This window comes from Megascapheus bottae, chromosome 21 (genome assembly GCF_031878675.1).
Source record: "Megascapheus bottae isolate mThoBot1 chromosome 21, mThoBot2.hap1, whole genome shotgun sequence".
NCBI lineage: Eukaryota > Metazoa > Chordata > Mammalia > Rodentia > Geomyidae > Megascapheus > Megascapheus bottae.
Genome location: NC_143529.1, coordinates 24,067,261 through 24,091,609, shown reverse-complemented (window position 1 = coordinate 24,091,609; position 24,349 = coordinate 24,067,261). Strand labels below are relative to the sequence as shown.

The 24,349-nt window shown below is 43.0% G+C and overlaps 1 protein-coding gene across 1 annotated transcript in view; it reads right to left on the bottom strand.

Annotated features, from left to right (window-relative positions):
• The window catches only part of Arpc2 (actin related protein 2/3 complex subunit 2), a 37,090-nt gene extending 13,023 nt beyond the window's left edge, over positions 1-24,067 (bottom strand). Inside the window, exons 1-5 of the mRNA XM_090354797.1 lie at positions 23,962-24,067; positions 23,663-23,744; positions 11,845-11,879; positions 9,676-9,788; positions 1,775-1,820 (exon numbers count right to left, since the gene is read on the bottom strand). Of these exons, the coding sequence (XP_090210923.1) occupies positions 1,775-1,820; positions 9,676-9,788; positions 11,845-11,879; positions 23,663-23,736 (268 nt within the window). The 5' untranslated portion in view covers positions 23,737-23,744; positions 23,962-24,067. The remainder of the gene's footprint in view (positions 1-1,774; positions 1,821-9,675; positions 9,789-11,844; positions 11,880-23,662; positions 23,745-23,961) is intronic.
• Between the last annotated feature and the right edge of the window lie 282 nt (positions 24,068-24,349).

The window sequence follows — 24,349 nt, the reverse complement described above, 5'->3', positions numbered from 1 at the left end:
AGGTCATGGTTCATGTCACATTCTAGTTAACAGACAGCAATATTTTACCAGAGCTGTAATAATCTCACACTTTTGAATATTTCCAACTTTTATACTACTTTATTTTTTTCCAAGAGCATTCCAAAAATTTTTTTTGTTGATCTATCCTCTCTGTGAGCTATCTAAATATTTTTTCTAGATAATGCTTAGCATATTTTTGTCATTTTATTATTAATGATCACTATTGTATTTTGGGTACCTTTAAAAGTAAGATAGGCAGGGGCCAGGAGTTTGGCCTAGTGGTAGAGTGCTTGCCTAGCATGCTCGAAGACCCGGGTTCGATTACTCAGTACCATATACATAGCAAAAAGCCAGAAGTGGAGCTGTGGCTCAAGTGGTAGAGCCCTAGCCTTGAGAAAATCCAGGGACAGTGCTCTCAGGCCCTGAGCCCAAGCCCAGGACTGGCAAAAAAAAAAAAAAAAAAAAAAAAGGGCCGGGGGGGCTTGACTCAAGGGAAGGGCAGTAGCCTAGAGCTGAAGAGCCCAGGACTAGTTCAAGCCCCATGACTCACAAAAACAAAGAAAATCAACAAAGAGAAATGCTATTTCCACATGTCAGACCATACTTGTACAAACTCAATGCAATTTGGTGATGTCTGTGCTTCTTACAGGAGGGTAGAACAAAGACCCACGGACAGATTCCGTGTGTCAGGATCTCAGGTGTAACAAGGCCAAGCATAGCCAAGTTCCAATATGTATTCTAGATGTGTTGTGCAGCACTGTAACAAACTCTCTAGGCATCATTTTTTTTTTAATGTCTCACAGATCTGTCTGCCTGGACTGGCTTTAAATCTCTATTTTTAGACCCCAGTCTCTTAAGTACCTAGGGTTATCATTGAAACTACCAACACCAGCTGTTTTTCACTTAAATTCTTTAGTTCCTCTAAAAACCTACAGTGCTATCTACTTTGCTGTTGTTTTTTCCATATGGTTTCTGGGGCTTACACTCAGGCCTGACTACTATCCCTGGGTGTTTTTGTTCAAGGTTAGTACTCTACCTTGAGTCACAGGCTCCATTTCTGGCTTTTTGGTGGTGAAATGGAGCACCACAGTAAGTGCTAGCAGGAGAGAGACACGAAGGACCCTTCTTTTCACAACAGTCCACTAGGCAAGGCCCAAGAATATTTAAGTAAAAATCATGTCCAAATGGTCTTGCTAGGTCATTCTCACTTTGGAGACCCAACTAAGTGTCTCAGAAGCTGAGACATACATAAGAGGGGTGAAATGCTGGTCACCTTTAAAATCGTATGACATAGATGTATTACTCAGGGATGGAGCAGTTCACAGCCACTTCTTTAGCCATGAATGCAAGAATCCTCTATTATAAGGATGAACTAAAAAAGAGGAAAGATATTCCTCTTCTGCAAATATGCACTGTACAAAAAAAGCTGCTGTTAGGGGCTTTTGAGTAGGAGTTTACGTTTATTCAGTCATCTCAAGGGCATTTTAATCACCATGATCAAGCAAAGGTGGCCCTCTAGGTGAAAGGTTAAGCCAGTCATTTTTTGGCAATACCAAATAGTTTAGTAAATGACTCATTACATCCCAACCAGATGAAACAAAACAGAGCTCCCAATAAGTTGTACTTATGGAGGGAGTTGAACTGAGAACTGAGCTCCTAAAGAAGCATATAGAAAGTAAATAATATCTAAATGAAGCACTTTGCATAAAACAAGACCAGAACAAACAGAACAGGCTTCCATATCACTGCACAGCTGTTCACATAAATTACATACCTGATTCTGGGTTTACTAAGAAGCTCCCGTACACCCTCTTTAATAACTACAAAATGAAAGAAAACAAGAAGTTAATCCAAACCCCATAATTAACTTGTCAAGTTCATTCTAAAACAGCATTTTTCTTAACTTTCATTGGGCAAGGGGGGGGAGGGTGAGCAGGAAACTAGAGAGAGAAGTGGATTTATTTAAGTCATTATACTGGTCTTTCACAGAATGGGATTAAACTTCAAAAGATTAGTCATAGGCTGGGGGTTTGGCCCTAGTGGTAGAGTGCTTGTCTAGCAATCACGAAGACCAAGGTTCGATTCCTTGGTACCACATACATAGAAAAGTGGTGCTGTGACTAAAGTGGTAGAGCTCTAGCCTTGACAAAGTCCAAGGACAGTGCTCAGGCCCCGATCTCAAGCCCCAGGACTGGCAAAAATAAATGAATAAATAAATATAAATAAAAAATAATAATCATCCCATTCAATGTTTTCTGTTCTCTCTGGGATCCTACACCCTACACAACACCCAATCATTTTGTTTGTTTTCAAAGAGAAATATGACAAATATAAGGGAAAGGATAGATTTTGTTAGTTAGCAACTAAAGATAGGTGGAGCCACTAACCCAGGTGAATGAAGAGATAAAAACAATTGCAAGGAACAGATTTCTGTTAGTCTGCTAACCTAGTAAGCTTTGAAATATTTTAGCTCATAAGCAGCTTTAAGGCAAAATAAAAGGGATAAAAGAATCTCATTCAATTGTTAATACTGGTGATTCCACTGAAGCAGAGAAACTATCCAGTGTTTTCCCAAACTGACACTCACTCATTCACTTTCCAGCCTTTTGAAGATGAAAAAAAAAAAAAAGGAACCCAGTTACACCTTCCTATTATTTTCCTCTGCCAGTGTGACTGCTTCACCAGGGAGAATTTGCTTGACTGACATGACTTACAAAACATGAGTTTTACAGTGAAAACTACACATCTGATGTAAATGTTATAAGTGAGACATTAAACAGTGCAAAGGTTATTGTGACACAGAAACAAAGCATGTAGTCACTGACATCCTAAAAAAGCTTTTTGGTGTTTAGCAGTACTGGTGTTAAAAATTAAAAAAAAAAAAAAAAAAGAAATCTGAACACTGTTGGCTCATGCATGAAATCCTAGCTACTTAAAAGACGCTGAAATCTGAGGATCCAGGCTAGAAGCCAGAATGGGCAGGAAAGCCTATAAGACTCTTATCTTCAATTAACCCAAAAAGCTGGAAGTAGAGCCCTGGCTCACATGGTAGAGTAGAATGTTAGCCCTGAGTGCTAGCTCAGAGACATTGCTCAGGCACTGAGTTCAAGCCCCAGGACTGGCATAAAAAATTAAAAATAATAACAATAATCTTGTAATATCAGCGCTAAGGAGACTGAAGGACAGACAGAGGTAGCCTGGAATACTGACACTGTCTCAAATAAAACCAAACCAAACAAAAACCAGACATGGAGTATTTACTAGTAACCCTCATCAAAAATCTGTAACAAACAAGGGAAGGTATCAAGATAAAACTAGAGACAAGGGCTGGAGTTTGGCCTAGTGGTAGAGTGCTTGCCTAGCATGCATGAAGACCCTTATTCAATTCCTTGGTACCACATACATAGAAAAAAGCCGGAAGTGGTGCTGCAGCTCAAGTGGCAGAGTGCTAGCCTTGAGAAAGCCCAAGGACAGTGCTCAGGCCCTGAGTTCAAGGCCCATGACAGGCAAAAAATAAAAAAATAAAATAATTTCAGGGGGATGGGAATGAGGTGGTAGAGTGCTTGCCTAGCATGTATGTAGCCCTGGGTTCCATTCCTCAGTATCACATAAACAGAGCTGAAAGTGGTGGTGAGGCCCAAGTAGTAGAGTGCTATCCTTAAGCACAGAGAGGCTCAGGGATAGAGGCCAGGTCCTAAATTCAAGCCCTAGGACTGGCAGAAAACAAACAAACAAACAACCCCAACTACAATAATTTCAGTGATCAGAGAAACATAGGCAATGAAGAGAAACATAGGGTCTAGCTCCATGAAAGCAGGACAAGCATACAAAAGTATATAAATACAAGCAATAATCACACAGGAATACAATGCTTTTTTTTTTTTTTTGCCAGTCCTGGGGCTTGAACTCAGGGACTGAGCACTGTCCTTGGACTTTTCTCAAGGCTAGAGCTCTACCACTTGAGCCACAGTACCACTTCCAGCTTTTTCTATGTATGTGGTATCAAGGAATTGAACCCGGGTCTTCATGCAAGCTAGGCAAGCACTCTTACCACTAGGCTAAACTCTCGGCCCCAAACCATACATTTTATGTTTCTTTTGAGAAAAAAAGCTATCAAGAGGTAAAGTTCTTAATTTCCAATCTACCCTTTCTTTTTTTTTTCTGGTGGTGCTAGAGATCAAATGCAGGGCTTTGTGCATGCTAAGCACGTGCTGTCCCACTGAACTACATTCCAGAGTGTACTTTTAAATGTTCTTTGGAAAGTCCTAATTACTTGCAAATAAGTCTACTGAACAATTACTTCATAATATTCTATATATTGATTTGTTTTTTATTTTTATTTTCACAACATGTATGAGACCAAGTGTCCCTGGCTGTTATAGGAGAGCAGAGAGGTATAACCTTAATTTGAGCAGGGCACTTAGCAGTTATATTGCAGTCTAAATCTTGCTGGATTTAATTATTTCTCTAATAAATTGTCTGGAAAATATTTCTTTTTTTTTTTTTGCCAGTCCTGTGCTTGAGCTCAGGGTCTGAGCACTGTCCTTGGACTTTCTCAAGGCTAGAGCTCTACCACTTGAGCCTCAGCACCACTTCCGGCTTTTTTCTATATGTGGTACCGAGGAATCGAACCCGGGTCTTCGTGCATGCTAGGCAAGCACTTTAACCACTAGGCCAAACTCCAGGCCCTGGAAAATATTTCTCTAATAAATAAATACCGCTCTAATAAATTTCTCTGGAAAACATTTCCAATCTGCAAACGTTGGGATACTAGCATGGTCTTCATCATAAATCCATGATCATACTTCCTTACATAAAGGCAAAAGGTAAAAAGCAATGCCACATGTAGTTCCTGGTTGCTAACCGAAGAGCCACCAAGAGAAGTATCTTTTTCAAAAGAAGAACTAAAGGGAGGTTTCAGGCAATAGTGCTTCAGGGTCACAGTGTTAGCAGTACACAGAAATTTGACTTTCAGGTGTCCTACATACTATAGTAGTTTTTGAGAATAATTTATGTGTATCCACAAGAACTTTAACCATGGGGCCAGGAATTTGCCCTAGTGGTAGAGTGCTTGCCTAGCATGCACGAAGCCCTGGGTTCAATTCCTCTGTACCACATACACAGAAAAGAGCTGGAAGTGGTACTGTTGCTCAAGTGGTAGAGCTCTAGCCTTGAGAAAGCCCAAGGACAGTGCCCAGACCCTGAGTTCTAGCCCCAGGATTGGGAATAAAAAAAAAAAAGAATAGGGCTGGGAAGTTTGGCCTAGTGGTAGAGTGCTTGCCTAGCATGCATGAAGACCCAGGTTCAATTCCTCAGTACCACATAGAAAAAAGTCAGAAGTGTGAGCACAAGCCCAAGACTGGCAACAAAAAAAAAAAAAAGAAAGAAAAAGAAAAGAAAAGGAAAAAAAAAAACCAGCATAGAATTCTATACTACATGTATTACTGGTACTTGAGGGAAGGGGAAATCAAGCCAGATGTCATCTGTAATCCTAGGTACTCAGGAAGCTGAGATCTGAGGATCACGGTTCAAAGCCAGACTGGGACTAAAAAGTCCATGAGACTCTTAACTTCAATTAACCACCAGAAAACTGGAAGTGGCACTGTGGCTCAAGGGGTAGGGTGGTAGTCTTGAGTGAAGAGCTCAGGGACAGTACCCAGGCCCAGAGTTCAAGTCCTACAACTGACAGGAAAAGGGGGCGGGGGGAGACAGCTCGGACAGAGAAATTCAAGAGACTTATCTCCAATTAACCAACAAAAATCAGAAGGGGAGGTATGGTTCAAATGGCAGAATGCCAGCTTTCTGCAAAAAAAGTCCAGCTAGAGGCCTGGAGTTTGGCCTAGTGGTAGAGTGCTTGCCTAGCCTGCACAAAGATCCAGGTTCAATTCCTCAGTCCCACATACATAGAAAAAAGCCAGAAGTGGTGCTGTGGCTCTGATTTTGAGAAAGCCCAAGGACAGTCCTCATGCCCTGAGCTGAAACCCAGGACTGGCGGGGGAAAAAAAAAAAAAGTCTAGGGTAAAAGCTCCAGTACCAACATAAAAAAAGGTGGGGGTAGGGCTGGGAGTCTGGCCTAGTGGTAGAGTGCTTGCCTAGCATGCACGAAGACCTGGGTTCAATTCCTCGGTACCACATACATAATAAGCTGGAAGTGGTGCTGAGGCTCAAGTGATAGAGCTCTAGCCTTGAGAAAAATCCAAGGACAGTCCTCAGGCCCTGGGCTTAATTAAGCCCAGGACTGGTACCAAAAAAAAAAAAAAAGGTAGTGAGGGGGAGGGGAGAGATCAGATATGGGAAAAACTACAACCCTTCAATTAATTCCCAACTTGCTAAGATAAAAGTGATATGCAGGAAGTCAACATAATCAGCTAACATTTTCCTGCTATTTCACTTGCATTTTTTTTTTTTTTTTGCTATCTTGAATGTAGGATCCTCCAGGCTCAGTTTCACCACACTTACGGGTCTACTTGTACTTAAAATCACCGTTCATTTTGAAATTTGTGCTTGCTCTTAAAGGCTTGAGGAGACCTATTCACTTTTCACTGTTAATCTTCCCACCCTAGCAGCAGAGACCTTCAGCCTTTTAAATGGGCTGGGTGAAAAGTAATAAGGTTCCTGTGGTTATCACAAGCTGGTCACCGTTTAACCAACCCAGGGAACCATTTACTGCAAGCCTGCTCCAGCACAGTGAATACTCCACCCATTTGAGTGGGTGTGTTAGTTCTTTGACCCATAAGATAGCCACAAGAACTGTGAAGAAATGTAAAGGCACAATGCCTATGACAATATAAAATAGTATTTATCAAAATCAACTCCGGGAAATGGAAACAAGGTTTTTTTTTTCTTTGTTGCTGTTTTTCTTTTGTCTGTTTGCTCTTTTGTCCTTGAGAGGCTGGGGGAAGGGGAAACAGAAAAGGAAAGACAAAGGGTGAATAAAAACAAAGCAGTAGGGGCTGGGAGTGGGCCTAGTGGTACAGTGCTTGCCTGGCATGCACAAAGACCCAGATTCAATTCCTCAGTACCACATACAAAGAAAAAGCTGGAAGTAGTGCTATGGCTCAAGTGGTAGAGCTCCAGACTTGAGAAAGCCCAAGGACGGACAGTGCTCATGCCCTGAGCTCAAGCCCAGGACTGGAAAAACAAACAAACAAACAAACAAACAAATAAAGCAGTGGTACCCACTAGACATTATGTTGCAAATAAACTATATAACTTGTAGGTGAGGATGGGAGGGAAAAACTGGGAGAGTGAAGCTTCAAAGGGTGACATACCCAAAAGAAATATACTAATCTCTGACTTATGAAACAGTAACCCCTCTGTATATTACCTTTATAACAACAAAGAATTGTAATGTATTCTGGAATTCCACTGTGAACAAAGTACAGACTGGAAACATTAAAGATAAGAGCAGGTGTGGTGCCACCTGAGAGGCTGGAAGAAACATCACAAGTCTGACAATACCCTGACTACACAGTAAAATTGCCAAATCAATCACATCAACTAACCAATCATTCCAGTCAAACATTTCCTTCGGCCTACATAATTATCATTGCACCTAAATCTTTAAAGAAAGGACTGCTGGGCGAGGTGGCTCACCTCATGCCCGTAATCCTAGCTACTCAAGAGGCTGAGATCTGAGGATCAAGGCTCAAAGCCAGCCCCAGCACAAAAGAACCTGAGATTCTTATATCCAATTAACCTCTAGAAAACGGGAAGTGGGGCTGGACTCAAGGGCAGGGTAGTAGCCTTGAGCTAAAGAGCTCAAGGATAACGCCCAGGCCCAGGGGTGGTAGCCTTGGGCTGAAGAGCTCATGGACAGTGCCTAGGCGAGTTCAAGCTCCATGACCCACCAAAAAAATAAAAAAGGAGAGAGAACTACTGTCTAGGAAAATAATTACACAACTTGGTAGCTGTCTGTTTAAAAGTCAGGCAGTCATCTCAAAGCTAATCAAGAAGAAAACTTCCTGCACAGGCCTGTTTCTTGGTCTTGTTTATCTGGTAGACAAGAGCTACCCACTAGGGTTACATAATAATCTTCCATATGCTTCCAAAAGACTAGGTTTTCCACTGGGCAGTGCGGCTCATGCCTGTAATCCTAGCTACTTAGGAGGCTGAGATCTGAAGATCAAGGTTCAAAGCCATCCCAGGCACAAAAAGACCAGGAGACTTAATCTCCAGTTAACCTCTAGAAAACAAAGTGGGGCTTGGTTCAAGGATAGGGTGGTAGCTTTGAGCTGAAGAGCTCAGGGACAACCTCCAGGCCCAGGGGTAGGGTGGTAGCCTTGAGCTGAAGAGCTCAGGGACAGTGTCCAGGCAGAGTACAAGCCCCATAACCGCCCCCCCCCCCCTTCTGGAGCAAGGTACTCCAAATTCAAATTCTCTAAAGGTTTCTTCATTCTTGAGCTGAGGAAGTGGCTCTATGATCACTGGGCATTCTGACATGTTTCATTTTAGTTTTATAATGAAAAACTATCATAGTTATCCATTACATAATTTTAAAACTATTCAAAATTACCACTCTTCACAAAGAAAAAGAAAAGTCTATATATCTTCATTCAACAGATTAAAGACCGCCTAGTTTGTTAAAACTAAGACATTTGAAAACTGATTCAGGAACTGAGTCATACTTCCTGCTTTGAGACACAACCACAATGTGAGAGCACTGGCATAACTGTTTTCTTTCTTCCATAAATGGCTTGTCCCAGAGCAACTACAATTCAATGGGAACCAAACCTGTTTTTTTGGCTACTGAAAAAGGCCAGTCACAAGGCTTGATTACAAATGTTTCACAAGGCCTACACATCCCATCTTATTTTCCCTAAGGCTGTTGTAAGGAAGAGATATGTCAAGGGGCCAGTTCTAAAGAGCACTAACAGCCCAGCACCAGTGGCTCACGCCTATAATCCTAGTTATTCAGGAGGGCTGAGGGCTGAGATCTGAGGATTGTGGTTCAAAGCCAGCTTGGGTAGAAAAGTCTCTGAGATTCTTATCTCCAATTAACTACCAGAAAATCTGAAGTAATACTGTGGTTCAGGTGGTAGAGGGTTTTTAGCCTTGAGCAAAGAGCTCAGGGACAGAGTGCAGGACCTGAGTACAAGCCCCCAATGAGACACCAAAAGGGGGTAAGCACTAAATTATATTAAAAAAAAAAAAAAACTATAAAGGGAAGTTACTTATGCCTAATGAGTTAATGAGTCAGAGTTTTATTCCTGCTTTAATGATGTTCTAAAGTAAGAAAAGAACCTATCTTATTTTTACAATAGCTATTTTTGTACTAGTTAGCAAAATACGTATTCTCTGTTATTTAGAGAAAAGCTAAGTTATTTTGTTTCCACTATTTATAAAATATTGGTGGCACTGGTGGCCTATATAATTTGTAGAAAAGGTAAAACCCCTTTAAGATATTAAGTTATTAAACTTTGGTTACAGAACATCTTTATTTCTCTAAGCAAGCAGGCAAAAAGCCAAAATCTTTTCTGGGAAGCATTTCTTTTCATGGTTATAGGAAATGAAGCCAAGAGTCACTGGCTAGGTGAGCAAGCAAACTATACAGAGTGGCTGGTTTCTTTCTGTATATGTGGGAAGGGATGACTTAGTACTGATTCTTCTGAGAGACAAACTGCCAACAAAAGATGAGAGAGAATAAGTGTCCTAGGAAAACAATGTGGCTCTTACCTCATCAGCACCATGTGCCTGGAGTTCCTTGTAGAATTTCAAAGAAATACTGACCATTACTTTTGTTTTATCTCCATTAGGATTTGAAATATGATAAAGGACTCCATCAAAATCTGAGAGGAAAGCAAATGAAATTACTTACCCTGGGAACGGGGAATGACCTAAGCACTTACCTTAGAGCAGGCCACAAGAAATATCTCTGTTATGAAGACATTTGTAAAATAACATCTATTTCAAATCCCCATGGAAAGTCAGCAAAAATGCCTCTAGAACTGCATAATGTCCCTCCTTTATTCTTTCCTAAACTCAGAAAGCACTATGTTTACCTTAACCATAGTTTAGTCCTAGAAGAAGTTTAGAAGACCTTCACTGTAATGCATTTTATTTCTTATTCTTTATTTTTTGGTGCCCCATGGCTTGAACTCGGTCTGGTGCTGTCTGAGCTTTATACTACTTTGAGCCTTATGTGTCACTTCCAGTTTTTTGATGGTTAACTGGAAATATAGTCTTTATGAACTTTCCTGCCTGGGTTGGCTTTGAATCTCAATCCTCAAATCTCAGTCTCTTGAGCAACTTGGATTACAGGCATGAGTTTAACAATGCCTGGTTTTGTGATGCATTTCTTTTTTCTTTTTCTTTTGCTAATCCTGGGGCTTGAACTCAGGGCTTCAGCATTATCCTTGAGCTTTCTCAAGGCTAGCACTCTACCACTTGAGCCACAGTACCACTCCTGTTTTTTTTCTATTTATATGGTATTGAGGAATTGAATCCAGGGCTGCATGCATGCTAAGCAAGCAGTCTACCACTAAGCCACATCTCCAGCACCAAAGACTATTTTTAAGGAAAATAACCACAGTATTGCTGTCATACTTAACGTTTTTTTCTTATCAAATATGCAGTTAACTGTTGAACTACTATGGCCTTAAGAGAATTTTAAACACATCTATCTTTATTTGAGTTAGGATCCAAGACTAATAGAATATATGTGACTTTAAAGTCTTCTTTCATCTCTAAGCCTCTCTCTTATAATGTATCGTGCATGATTCAGTCTGGGTTTTTTCAGAAGCAAGGTGCTGAGGAGAGCACCAAGGATAGTCATGGGAATCACAAGAATTGTGGTACCTGTCCTTGGAACCAAAGACGGTACTTCAGAACTCAGCAGTTTGCTAAGATAATCTGATCAAGCACTCCATTTTATAGAGAATGGCTGCCCAATCCCTCAGAGTTTACACAGCAAGTCACAGCCACCATTCTGCTTAGCAGTGGAGGCAGTAGTATCTCTGATTTGATAACTGAAGGGGGATGTGAGGGGCAATTAATTGCCATGCTCCTGCTTCTTCTCCTTATTCTAGCACTAGGCAAACTTAGAAGTTAATACTATAGGACTTTCTGAGTAAAGAGACTGTACAACACAATGAAACTAAAAGGTATCAGCAGCCAGGTGCAGTGGCTCACACCTGTAATCCTAGCTACTCAGGAGGCTGAGATCTGAGGATCGTGGTTCAAAGCCAGACCGGGCACTAAAGTCCACTAACGTCGGTGAGACTCTTATCTTCAATTAACCACCAGAAAACCGGAAGTGGAACTGTGGCCCAAGGGGTAGGGTGGTAGCCTTGAGCTGAAGAGCACAGGGACAGCATCCAGGTCAGTAGTTCAAGTCCCACGAATGACAAAAAATAAAATAAATAAAAGATATCAGCAAGTAACCTCACACAGGTTACCTAACTCTAAAGTCAGTTTCCAATGGACTAAATATAAAAAATTAAATCATCTCTTGAGCCCTGCCACTACGGGAGATCAGCAGACCCTGTAGGATCTGATTCGGAATTGACTTTCTCTATTGTAATTTTGTTCATTTATTTTTAAATTTTCTTTTGTTTTCACTGGAAAGGAAAGATGATGCTCAGTTTTAAACGTTAAAAGTGTACAAGTTGCTTTGTTACAATAAAACTAAATGTGTACACACACAAAAAATTAAGTCATCTAAGTCCCCAGACTATCAAAATTTTATTTTGTATTTTATACATACCTATATACATACATACATAAATATGCAAACACTTTGTTTAGAATCAGCCTTGTACTTGCTAGGCAATAACTCTTCTCACTTAAGCCCTTCTGGTTTTTTATACTGTGCTCTCTTAATACAGCTACAATGAAGAGACTTACCTGCAAATGTTACTTCTACTGCTTCTGGTTTGTTACTGTAAAACAAACAAAAAGGCCCTTGTTAAGATAACTATATTGCCTCTTACTTCCAAAAGAACTTGGAAAACTCCTGATCAGAGCATTCTGTATAAATGTTAGGATTATTGACAGAGTACACGATACATTTTCTCATGTACCTGAAACTTTGGACTTGTCTGAAGTGGAAGGTAAATGACAGGTACAGCTTTTTGGTTTTTGCCAGCTGGTAGCTTTCCTGCCATGGTTGGTGCCCACAGGAAATTCTCAATTACTTGACAATATGAGGCACACACAATTTGTATATTTGAAGCACACAAAATACCATCTTTTGTTTAATTTCTCCCCACAGGACATAGGTGATGGTAGGCGACACAATGGCAGGAAAATGGCTAACTACAATGTAAAAATATATCTCTCCTCTCTCTTTCTCTCCTCTCCTCCCCCCCCTCTCATCTACAAAACTGGAGGATATGAATAAATCTACTTATCTCTCGTAACTGCTACAAACAAAACAAAATGGACCTGAAGGCGTTCTGTGTGGTTCCTGGCTTGGTCTGGCATGTATACTTCTATGTGTTAAATGCTACCTAATTATTTTTGTGGTACTGAATCTTGAATTCTGCTCCCCAAACTTTGCTAGTTAGGTGTTCTAACTGGTGCGTTAGGCCTCGAGCCCTGAATTTTGTTGGTTATTTTTGAGATAAGGTCTTGTTTCCTGCTTGAGCAACACTTATCTACATTAGCCTTTCTGTATAGCTGAGATATTAGACACAGACACTGTCTAGTTCTTCAATGAACTGATTTGAAAGTTCCCTTGAACTTTCTGCCTGGGCTGGCTTCCAACTATAAACCTTCTAATCTCAGTCTCCCAAGAAGCTAGAATTACTGATGTGCGCCACCAGCTCCCAGATACTGTGTTGTCTTAGAAGGTACACATCTATTCTATATATAAGCAATAATGGCCAATTAACCAAGCAAGGGCTGCTTATTGCTTTCCCCTCAAAGCCAATAGCAGGGAGAAAAAATCTACTTCAAGGCAAGTGGCCTACACTCAAACCACGCCTCCAGTCTTAGCTTGTGTGCGTGTTTTAAATTTCGACAAGTATTTATTTTAGTGTAACAGGGTTAAAGTAGGGAGAAAAAGAAAAGAGCTGGATGTCTGTAATCCTAGCTACTCAGGAGGCTGACATCTGAGGACTGAGGTTCAAAGCCAGCGCCCCACTGAAGTGTCTGTGAGATGTTTATCTCTAGAATAAACCACCAGAACACTGGAAGTGGCGCTGTGGCTCAGGGGGTAGGGTGGTAGCCTTGATCTTAACAGCTCAGAGACAGTGCCCAGGCCCAGAGTTCAAGCCTCACAATCGGGAAAAAGAAAAAAGAAATTGAAAGAAAAAAGAAGCATTTCCTCCTCCTTGTACAAAAAATGGGAATTAGAGACTCCTCTAATTTTATGTTGATTTACAGGGTAATAGGCATTCCATATTTGCTCAAGACCTCTCAACCCAGAATAACATATCCTTTTTTTTTTTCAGTGGGGGAGGGAGAGGAGGTCACTTGTGGGGTTTGAACTCTTGGGCCTGGAAACTGGGTGCTATTAAGAATTAAAAAAAAAAAAAAGGCCGGGTGCGGTGGCTCACTCCTGTAATCCTAGCTACAGGAAACTGACATCTGAGGATCAAGGTTCAGAGCCAGCCCAGCACAAAAGGACTAGAGACTCTTATCGGCACAAAAGGACTAGAGACTCTTATCGGCAATTAACCTCCAAAAAACAGGAAGTGGGTCTTGGCTCAAGGGTAGGGCAGTAGCCAGGAGCTCAGGGACAGCACCCAGACCCAGAATTCAAGCCCCATGACTCACACCACACACACACACACACACACACACACACGCACGCACGCACGCACGCACGCACGCACGCACGCACGCACGCACGCACGCACGCACACGCACAGATATCAGAGCCCAGTGCAGTGGCTCACACCTGTAATCCTAGCTACTTAGGAGGTTGAGATCTAAGGATTGAGGTTCAAAGCCAGCCTAGGCACTGAAGATGAAGAACATGAGATTCTTATCTCCAATTAATCACTAGAAAATGAGAAGTGGGGCTGTGGCTCAGGGGTAGGGTAGTAGCCTTGAGCTGAAGAGCTCAGGGACAGCACCCAGACCCAGAATTCAAGCCCCATGACCTATTTAAAAAATAAAAAAATCAAGTCATATGAATCATATACAAAGTTCCTCACTGCTTCTTCAAAGCCATCCATGTGTGATTTAGGACATGGTTAGAGACATTTTTTTTCTGTAAAAATGAAGGATTAAGTGAATTTATGGAGAAGTAGTTGAGTTCAGAACATGAGAGCTAAATTGCCTCTAAACACTTTAAGACTGTAACCAGGAAAACAAAGGCAATGAATAGCCAGCAATCATTCCTCACCTCTAGAAAACAGAACACATGCTAGGCACTGGCATTCAAGAGCCTGTCAGCACAGAAAAGTCTGTTTCAACTTTTTCTCAAAAATAATTAGCAAAAAGCTGGGCTGGAGGTGTGGCTTTAGTAGTAAAGTCTCAGTCAAGCAAGTTTGAAGACCTGGATTCAAGCCCAAGTACCAGCAAAAAACAAAATGAAAACAAAACAAAACCAAAAAAACACAAAGGTACAGAACCAATATTCAATGGACCAGCTGAATGAATTATTAAGATGATGGATGACAAAGGGAAACAAGCACAGTAGCATACCTTCCTGGGGAAGGCTAGCTGTGCTAGTTGATAAAAAGGCCAGAGTACATGACTTAGCAAGTAGTTGTACTGTCTTCCTAACATTAACATCTAAGCTTTAATCCAGTAAAGGGCTGAGTGTCTCACTTTCCCACTTTATCAACAGACCTGAGAAAAACCCACTATATAAACAGCAGCTTACCAAGCAATAAAGTCTTTCACGTTTTACATTTTTCTAAGTATCAAGGACCCTGAGCACAGATCCCCACTAGTACAAACTGCTAAGATCAGTGGTAAGTAGTTTGTCATATGACTTGGCATTATCTATCAAATCACTGCCATTAATATTTTAGTTTGCCACTCATGGCTGCACAAAACATGTGGAAGAAAAAGGCTGCTAATAACAGCATCTAGCCAGAGAAGTATTCACAAAAACTGGTCTGGGAGTTAGAGGTTCTAAGAACTCCACATCCAAACACGGAGACTGTTGACTGTAAAGCATACCATTCTGGGACCATTTCTCAAAATCAAGACCAAGTGTTACTAAACTTTAGTAGCTTATTGCTTCAGAGGGGCAGGTAAAAACTTTTTTGGGAGAGGAAGAATGAACCATTTAAAAGACCAAAAAGAAAAAATATCCCCTAAATAAAAATTATTGTCGGGGCCAGGAGTTTGGCCTAGTAGAGTGCTTGCCTAGCACACACAAAGACCCAGGATCGATTCCCCAGTACCACATACATGGTAAAAGCCAGAAGTGGTACTGTGGCTCAAGTGGCAGAGCTCTAGCCTTGAGAAAGCCCAAAAACAGTGCTCACACCCTGAGTTCAAGCACCAGGACTGGCAAAAAAAAAAAAAAAAATTATTGTCATTTACTGGATATGTGACTGAAGGCAATGTTAATTTGAGGCTGTGTCTTAAGTTCTTCTTGTATATATAGACAAAAAGATAAATGTTGTTGTCTACATGAGATAATGTACATGCAGCTAAGTTTCCTAACCAATATCTCATGACTGAAGTACAGATATATATTGAAATAAGTATTCTCACAATCCATATAGTAGCCAGCAGCACCATACAATGTGACCAAACTCTGTTCATATCTATGCCATATGATAAAGCAGGCAAGGAAACACAGTGATGGAAGCCTGATACAATCCTTAATACACAGAAATTATTCAAAGTTAGCCCTTAAGATACCTAGTTATCTAAACAGCAAATGAGATCTAGCAACTTACACAGACACATTTTGAAACTAAATGGTAAAGTACAAACAGTGCTTGGTTCAGTTTTTCTCCTCCCAGATGAATTAGAAGGGACTAGATTTTTGAAGCTGTGGGTGGGAGAGGTTTTGGCATTCTGGTAGCTCTCAGAAACAGGAACAGTTCAGTCAGTAATAGATTACTAGGAAAAATAGAACTCCTGTTAGCATCAGAGAGTTGTAATGCCTAGAATTCAAGAACAAGCCAACTAGCTGGATGGTCTTAGTTTTTGACACCACAGCCCAAGGCACTAAAACATACCATTCAGATGGGCCTCAAGAGATATTAATATCCTTTAGAAATTTTTCATGTCATTTTTCTAAAGAAGCTTCTAGAATATAAAGAGCTATTGGCAATTATCCAGTTCTTTTTTTCACTAAGGACTTTGGAGAGTTTGCTCTTGCATGCATCCTAGGATGCAATTCTCTTAATGGAAATACCACCATCCCACCTTCTAAGTCCTAAAGTAGGATTATTGAGTTCTGCTCACTCTAAAGGTTCCTGGTAACTACTCTTAGATTGATTGAAAGGCTTCAATTGTTTTTTTCTGAGCAAAGACTACAAAGAGGATCCTATTAGGTTAGAGGACATCCTCCTCTCTCCTACACTTTATGTTAAACTATGGAGAACAAAAAGAATTCTAAAAGTTAATTCATGCTGTCAGAAAGTGATAAGCTTCTTAAGAAAATCATTCTGTCTAGCTTCACTCACTCCTTCAAGAAAACATGCACTGGGTCAGGAGTGTGGCCTAGTGGTAGAATACATGCCTAGCATGCACGAAGACCCAGGTTAGATTCCTTGGTACCACATACAGAGAAAAAAGCTGAAAGTGGTGCTCTGGCTCAAGTGGTAGAGCTCTAGGCTTGTGAAAGCCCAGGGACAGTGCTCAAGCCCTGAGTTCAAGGCCCAAGACTGACCAAAACAAGAAAAAAAAAAAAGGTTGGAAGTAGTTGGGTGTAGTGGCTCATGCCTGTAATCCTAGCTATTCTGGAGGCTGAGACCTGAAGATCATGGTTCAAAGGTAGCCTGGGTACTAAAGACTGTGAGACGACTTTTTTTTTCTTTTTTTTCCAGTCCTGAGCTTGAACTCAGGGCATGAGCACTGTCCTTGGACTTTCTCAAGGCTAGAGCTCTATCACTTGAGCCTCAGCACCACTTCCAGCTTTTTTTTTTTTTTTTTTTTTGCCAGTCCTGGGCTTGAGCTCAGGGCCTGACCATGATCCTTGGGTTTTCTCAAGGCTAGAGCTCTACCACTTGAGCCTCAGCACCACTTCTGGCTTTTTTCTATGTATGTGGTACCAAGGAATCGAACCCGGGTCTTTGTGCATGCTAGGCAAGCACTCTATCACTAGGCCAAATCTCGGCTGACTATGAGACTCTTATCTCCACTTAACCACGAGAAAACTGGAAGTGGCGCTGTGGCTCAAGGGGATAGGGTGGTAGCCATGAGCTGAAGAACTCAGGGACTGGCCCAGGCCCAGAGTTTAAGCCCCACGACTGCAAAGAAAAAAAAGAAAAAGGGCCGGGAGTTTGGCCTAGTGGTTAAAGTGCTTGCCTAGCATGCATGAAGACCCAGGTTCGATTCCTCGGTACCACAGATACAGAAAAAAGCTAGAAGAGGTGCTGAGGCTCAAGTGGTAGAGCTCTAGCCTTGAGAAAGTCCAAGGACAGTGCTCAGGCCCTGAGCTCAAGCCCAGGACTGGCAAAAAAAAAAAAAAAAAAAAAAAAAAAGAAAAAGAAAAAGGAAAAGGCTGGAAGTGGTATTGTGGCCCAAGTGATAAGAGCTCTAGCCTTGAGAAAGCTCAAGGACAGTGTCCAGGCCCTGACTTCAAGTGCCAGGTCTGGCAGAAAAGGAAGAAAGGAAGAAAGGAAGAAGAAAGGGAGGGTGGAAGGGAAGCATGGACTGAGCTGCTTCTACATAGAGGATGCTGGGGAAATGAAAAAGACTGAAATGGTAGAGAAATGTTAGAGACATCAGTTAGTTAGCCGAATGTAGTTCTGGGGCTTCACAGCCCAAATGACCCAAAGGAGACCAAAGCACAGGGAGTAGTGTGCAAACCTATAATGTTCAGTAAAATGATCAACTAGATCTTAGCAAGTCAGATACTATAGTCTACTTCTTCTATATGCTTAATGTCCTAATTCTGAACCATTTTAAACCAGTCTGTCTCTCTGAGGACATATGCAGCAGATTTGGGAATGAGAACAAGGTATCAGCAAGATTTAATTTATCCCCTTCTCAAATTTTTCCTCCCACAGTCCTCATCTACCCGAACTGGCACTGCTCGCTTGCTTAGCTTCACTCCCCCTCACAGAACCACAGTTCCCCACAATATATGCACATGCTGTGGCAAGGAGCCAGGAGGCACTTAAAATCAACAGCAACTCACATCTGACAGCATTTCCTCAGTCCTGGGCTACATTCTCTGGTTAAGTTGACAGGCCTTACTTCTGAAGCTGAAAAGGTTCGTGGTGTATATATAGGGTAACAAAAGAATAAATTTGCCAGATTACTTCTGCCGTAATTATAAGACGAAGTAAAAATCCCTAAATGAAAAGACAATGCTGTTAAGACTTGAGCATGCTATCTGTAGTGGTGAGTGTAGCTAAAAAAAAAAACACAAAAAACAAACAAAAAAAACCAGTCCTGGGACTGTCCCTGAGCTTTTCTGCTCAAGGCTGGTGCTTGCCATCTTGATCCAAAGCCTCATTTCTGGCTCTTCGGTGGTTAAGTGGATGTAAATAAGAGTCTCATGGACTGTCCTCCATGGTCTGGCTTCAAACCATAATTCTCTTATCTCAGCTTTCTGGGTAGGTAGCTAAGATTATAAGCATGAAAGTGTGGCTTGTTAATCCATCACTCGCTCTTAGTTTGAAGTCAGAAAATCAATTTGCTAGCTAGTATCCCTTTGTGAGGATACCTATATGGGTGGCTGGAAAAACTAAGGAAAGTGTTCCCTTTTGTGTATGTCTGCTGGTACTGGGGCTTGAACTCAGGGCACTGTCCATAAGCTTTATTACTCAAGGCTAGTGCTCTACCATTTGAGCCCCAGCTCCACTTCTGGCTTTTTGGTGGTTAATTAGAAGAAAGAATCTCTGGACTGGCTCTGATCGGCGATACTGAAATCTCAGTGTCCCGAGTAGCTAGGATTACAGATGTTAACCACTTTTGAGCTGGCTCAAAATAATTTTTTTTTTTTCTTTTTTGCCAGCCTTAGCTTGTACTCAGTCAGGGCCTGAACACTGTCCTTAGGCTTTCTCAAAACTAGAGCTTTACCACTTGTGCCACAGCACCACTTCTGGCTTTTACCATGTATGTGGTACTGAGGAATCGAACCCGGGTCTTCGTGTATGCTAGTCAAGCACTGTATCACTAGGCCAAATTCCTGGCCCCCAAAACTATTCTTAAACAACGAGACTATCTAATGAGAACTAGGCATATTCCTCAGTGGCAGAACGCGTTCTTCATGTGCAAAACTCTAAATTTGATACCCAGCATTGGAGGGAAAAAAAAACCTCACGCTTCCATTTTCAGTACCTGGATGGGTACAGCTCAATAGACTTTTTTTTTCTTTTTTTGTGGGTTATGGGGCTTGAACTGAGCCTGGGTGCTGTCCCTGAGCTCTTTAGCTCAAGGCTACCACCCAACCCCTGGGCCTGGGTGTTGTCCCTGAGCTCTTCAGCCTTACTCTTGAGCCAAGCCTCAGTTACGGTTTACTAGAGTTTAACTGGAGGTAAGAATCTCAGGTACTTTTGTGCCCAGGCTGGTTTTGAACCTTGATCCTCTGATCTCAACCTCCTGAGTAGCTAGAATTACAGACGTGAGCCATGGTGCCCGTCTCCCACAGGCTTTCTGTAATCATAGAAACGTCTACGTGTGCACTGTGCAAACATAGCAGCTACTAGCCACATGTGACAACAGAATACTGCATCTATTATGACTAAGGAACTAAAGTTTAACTTTACTTCATTTTAATTTATATTTAAATTTAACCAGGCACAAACAGCAAATAACTATAATATTGGACATTGCAGATCTGGAAGGTGCACTCAGGAAAAGGCTGCAACAAACCATAATTTCCTTTCTGGCTCATTCTGAGAAGTGTAAAAGGCAGGGTGGAGCTGACCTCTTCCAGTAGGTTCCCATGCTGGCAGTCATTCAAATCTCTTTAGATTTCTTGTCCAAGATTCTCCCTTTCCTTAAGTCTTTCTGATTCCCATCCCCAACCCAGCTCATCCCTTAGTTCCTTCATAACTGTGCTAACAGGCTTTCTCAGAAAGGCCCCCTTTTTTCAACTGCTGTCTAGTACAGAGTGCTGCCAGAACCCTACATGTTTATGATGGGCATATCAGTGGTAGCCATGTGCCTGAATAAATACTTAACTGCTTCACTTGACAGACAAACCTGGAAGCCAACACTTGCTTGGAAGCAAGCTTCTGTTGGGTATGACATTTGCGATCCTAGGCTAGAAAAATTCTGCTTACTCGACCCAATATCACTGCTTTAATTTTTTATTATGAAGTTGATATACAGAGGGGTTATAGTTACATAACCTAGGCACAGTACATTTCTTTCTTTCTTTTTTATTTATTTATTTTTTTGCCAGTCCTGGGCTTGAGCTCGGGGCCTGAGCACTGTCCTTGGACTTTCTCAAGGCTAGAGCTCTACCACTTGAGCCTCAGCACCACTTCCGGCTTTTTTCTATGTATGTGGTACCGAGGAATCGAACCCGGGTCTTCATGCATGCTAGGCAAGCACTTTAACCACTAGGCCAAACTCCCCGCCATAGGCACAGTACATTTCTTTTTGGACAATGTCACCCCATCCCTCATACTCTCGTTTTCCCCTCCCATTTCTGTTTTTAAAATAATCCTCATCAAAATGTATTTAGCCCACTTACTGAAAGTCATATCTCAAAGGGAAGAAAGATCTGAATAAAAGAAAAAACTTACTAACCCCATCTATATTCAACTCTGCTTACAAAATGTATCTTTGCGCCGGGTGAGGTGGCTCATATTTGTAGTCCTGTCTAATCAGGAGGCTGAGATCTGAGGATCGTGGTTCAAAGCCAGCCAGGGCACAAAAGTCTAGGACATACGAGTCTATGAGACTCTTATCTCCAATTAACCACCAGAAAACTGGAAGTGGTAGGTACTGTGGCTTAAGGGGTAGGGTGGTAGCCTTGAGCTGAAGAGCTCAGGGACAAAGGTCAGGCCCAAAATTCAAACCCCAAAACTGACCAAAATAAATAAATAAATAATAATAATAATTATCTTTGCTTCAAGAAAAAAAAATTCCTGGGGTAAAGTGTTTGCCTAGCATGCACTAAGACCTGGGTTCAATTCCTTGGTACCATATACACAGAAAAAGCTGGAAGTTGTGCTGTGGCTCAAGTGATAGAGCTTTAGCCTTGAGGAAGCCCATGGACAGCGCTTCAGGTCCTGAGTTCAAGCCTAGGACTGGGGGGTGGGGGGGCGGACTGGGAATTATAATTTATGCCTTTCAGATCTGAGAGCCTACTTTAACCCCTCTAAAATGGTTAACTGCTTTTTGTTTGTTTGAGACATGGCTTCAACATGCAACCCAGGCTAGCTTAACTACTTCTGGCATCAGCCTCCTGAGAGATGGAATCTACTACAGTCTGCTACTCTTCCCCTGCCCCTTTCTGGGGCTTGAAACTCTAGGTGCTGTTTCTGAGCTTCTTTTGCTCAAGGTGAGGGCTTTATCCCTTGATCCACAGTGCCACTTAGCTTTTTTGAGCAATTTATTGGAGGTAAGAGTCTCAAGACTTTCTGGCACAGGCTGGCTTCTGATCATGATCCTCAGATCTTAGGCTCCTGAGTAGCTAGGATTATAGGCATGAGCCACCAGCAGCCAGCTTTCTGCTGCTTTCTACTTAAGTAGAATTTTCAGAAAGAAAAAGAGCTAACTAAAGTAACTGAGTAATGTTTTTACATTTCTGAGTCCCAAGTTATTAATATAGAAGTAAATGTGGAAATACTCCCACATTAAAAGGCATGCTTGTACTTGAAAATATAGAGATACTTATCTTGTAGATCAGCTTATAACCAACCACCCAGATCTCATTCCTTACTAGTCTGGACATGAGAATGTATTAAGATCAGTTGTGAAAATGCAGAAGTTATTTCAACTTCCTCCTATATGCTACACTGCTCAAGTACACAGTAGTCACTCAAAATAAAACCCTCAGATGATTCACTTGAATACTTAAAATGCAAAGAAGTGGTGAGAGAAGCTGAAGACAAGAAAGCCATCTGAACATATCAGCAACTGCAGTCCCTGGCAGGAAGCAGTACCTGCTCACTGCATAGATTACTTCAAGGAAAATAATACTCTGTCTTTCAGATAAAATCTGTGACCTTATAAAACACAATGTAGTCAATTTAAGTGGTGGGTCAATACTTTGTGTGTGCATGTGTGAACGGGGACTGGGGCTTCAATTCAAACACTGGACACTGTCCCTTCCCTTTTTGTCCAGCTCAAGGCTGGAGCTCCATCACTGAGACATAGCTCCACTTCTGGCTTTTTGGTGGTTAACTGGAGATAAGTCTCATAGACTTCCTATCAGAGTGGAATGGTGATCCTCAGATCTCAACCTCTGAGTAGCCAGGATTACAGACAGGAACCACTGAGACCTGCCTAATGCCCTCCCCCCTTTTCTTTTCTTTAATGCAGTAAGCAATAGTTCATTATAACCACTTAGAATTTCCCCTCTATCTACTCCCTTCTGTGGATCTCCAAGTACTTCCTTTTCTACTTCTAGTTCCTAGTTCATCAGAAACAGTTTGCACTCATTTCCCAACTGTGAAACCCAAGATGTAAAGCCCCATCCTCACAGATGGGGAATGAGACAACAGGACTAGCCACTGGCCTCTACAAATTAGAAGGTAAAATCCAATTCCCGATCATGTTTTAGATACTAGAAAAGCAAACAGCTGCAAAGGAGTCTGGCTTTGGGTTTGCCAGAGAAGGCTGCTTCTGTAATATGTCCCAAGCCCATCTTTTAAAAAGCCAAGGTTAATAAAGGCTGGAAAAAATTATGGAGGCTGAGTATACATTTGGGGCCAGGATTACCACAATAAGAAAAAAAAATTACAGATTACAAGGATCTCCTGTAAGAATTTACAGGCAGATACAGATACCAACCAAATAAAAGCTAGTGGGTGGAGAAAAATCGTTACAATCTCGGGAAGAGATAAGGAGGGTGTGCATGGACTGTTCGCTTTGCTAGAGAAATATATGTAACAAAATGACCAGTGTTTCTCACCGTAGGGAATGGGGAAAGGGAAGCTAGGGAGATGGATTCCCCGCCCCTGGCTAGGTCTGCTTTCAGTCTTCCCTCCTGCTCCTTCTAGGGGAGGTGGGGTGGGGGACAACGAGTGCGAGCTAGGCCTGCATCTTCCACTTGGTCCTGGGGATTCCTAAATGCTCCTTCCAACTTCATCCCAGGAGGGAGTCTCTTTGGGGTCTGTGCGGTGGTCCGCCTCGCACCTCGGGGTTCCCTCGGAGTTCCGGCCTCGGCGCCCCCCCCCCCACATCCTACAGGTCCCCAGCCTTGAGGCAGGCGGGCGCTCCGCGGTCCCCGCGGCTTCCGCATCCCTGCGCCGAGCCGCTCCCCACGCATCTCTGCCCCTCACCCCACCGCGCCCAGGCACCTCCCACGTCTACCCGGGGCCCGCAGCCCCGACACCCTGCCGGGTCCCTCCAGGTCTGCGGCGGCGGGTGGGGCCGCCCGACCCCGGGCCCTGCCTGGGGTCAACGCCGTCTCCCGCCACCCCCCACCCCCGGCCCCCGGACGCGCGCTCACCCGGCCGCCGCGTTCTCGAACTTGAGCGCGAGCGTCTCCTCGATGATGCGGTTGTTCACCTCCAGCAGGATCATGGCGGCGGCTGCCCCGGGCAGGGGAAGGAGACACAAGGGCGGGTGAGGGTAGGTGAGGTCGGGAAGGACGGCGGGAGCGGCCCCCGCTGCCCCCCGAGGAGGGCGGCTGGGTGGGGTAGGAGCCTAGGGGAGAGGGGGAGAGGGACCAGGGTAGGGAGCGGGGGAGGCCGCGCGCGCTGGCCCGAGCACACGCTGGCTGCGGAGACACCCACCCACTCCACCGACCTGGCCCCCGAAGCCTGAACCCGCCTGCCGAGCCGCCGCCGCCGCCGCCGCCTCACCGACAAGCCCGGTCCCCGCCCAGCCCCCGGCTCTAGCCGGCCACTTCCGCTCTCACACCCACTTCCGCTCGCCGCCTGGACGCGCGGCCCCGAGGCGCCATTTCCGCTCCGAATTCGCGTGTGCGCGCACGCAGGAGCGTCCGGCGGGGATGGAGGTTGCGGGGGGGGGGGGGGGGGAGGGGGAGAAAGAGTACTGGGCGCCTCATCTGCGCATGCGAGGTGCCACCCTCCTGGTTCCACTTTCCCACAGACTTTCCCCCTTCCTCCCCCAACCACGCACGCTAGGGACCTACTGCTAATACTTCCTCCACTCCCTTGGTGTCCCCACAAGG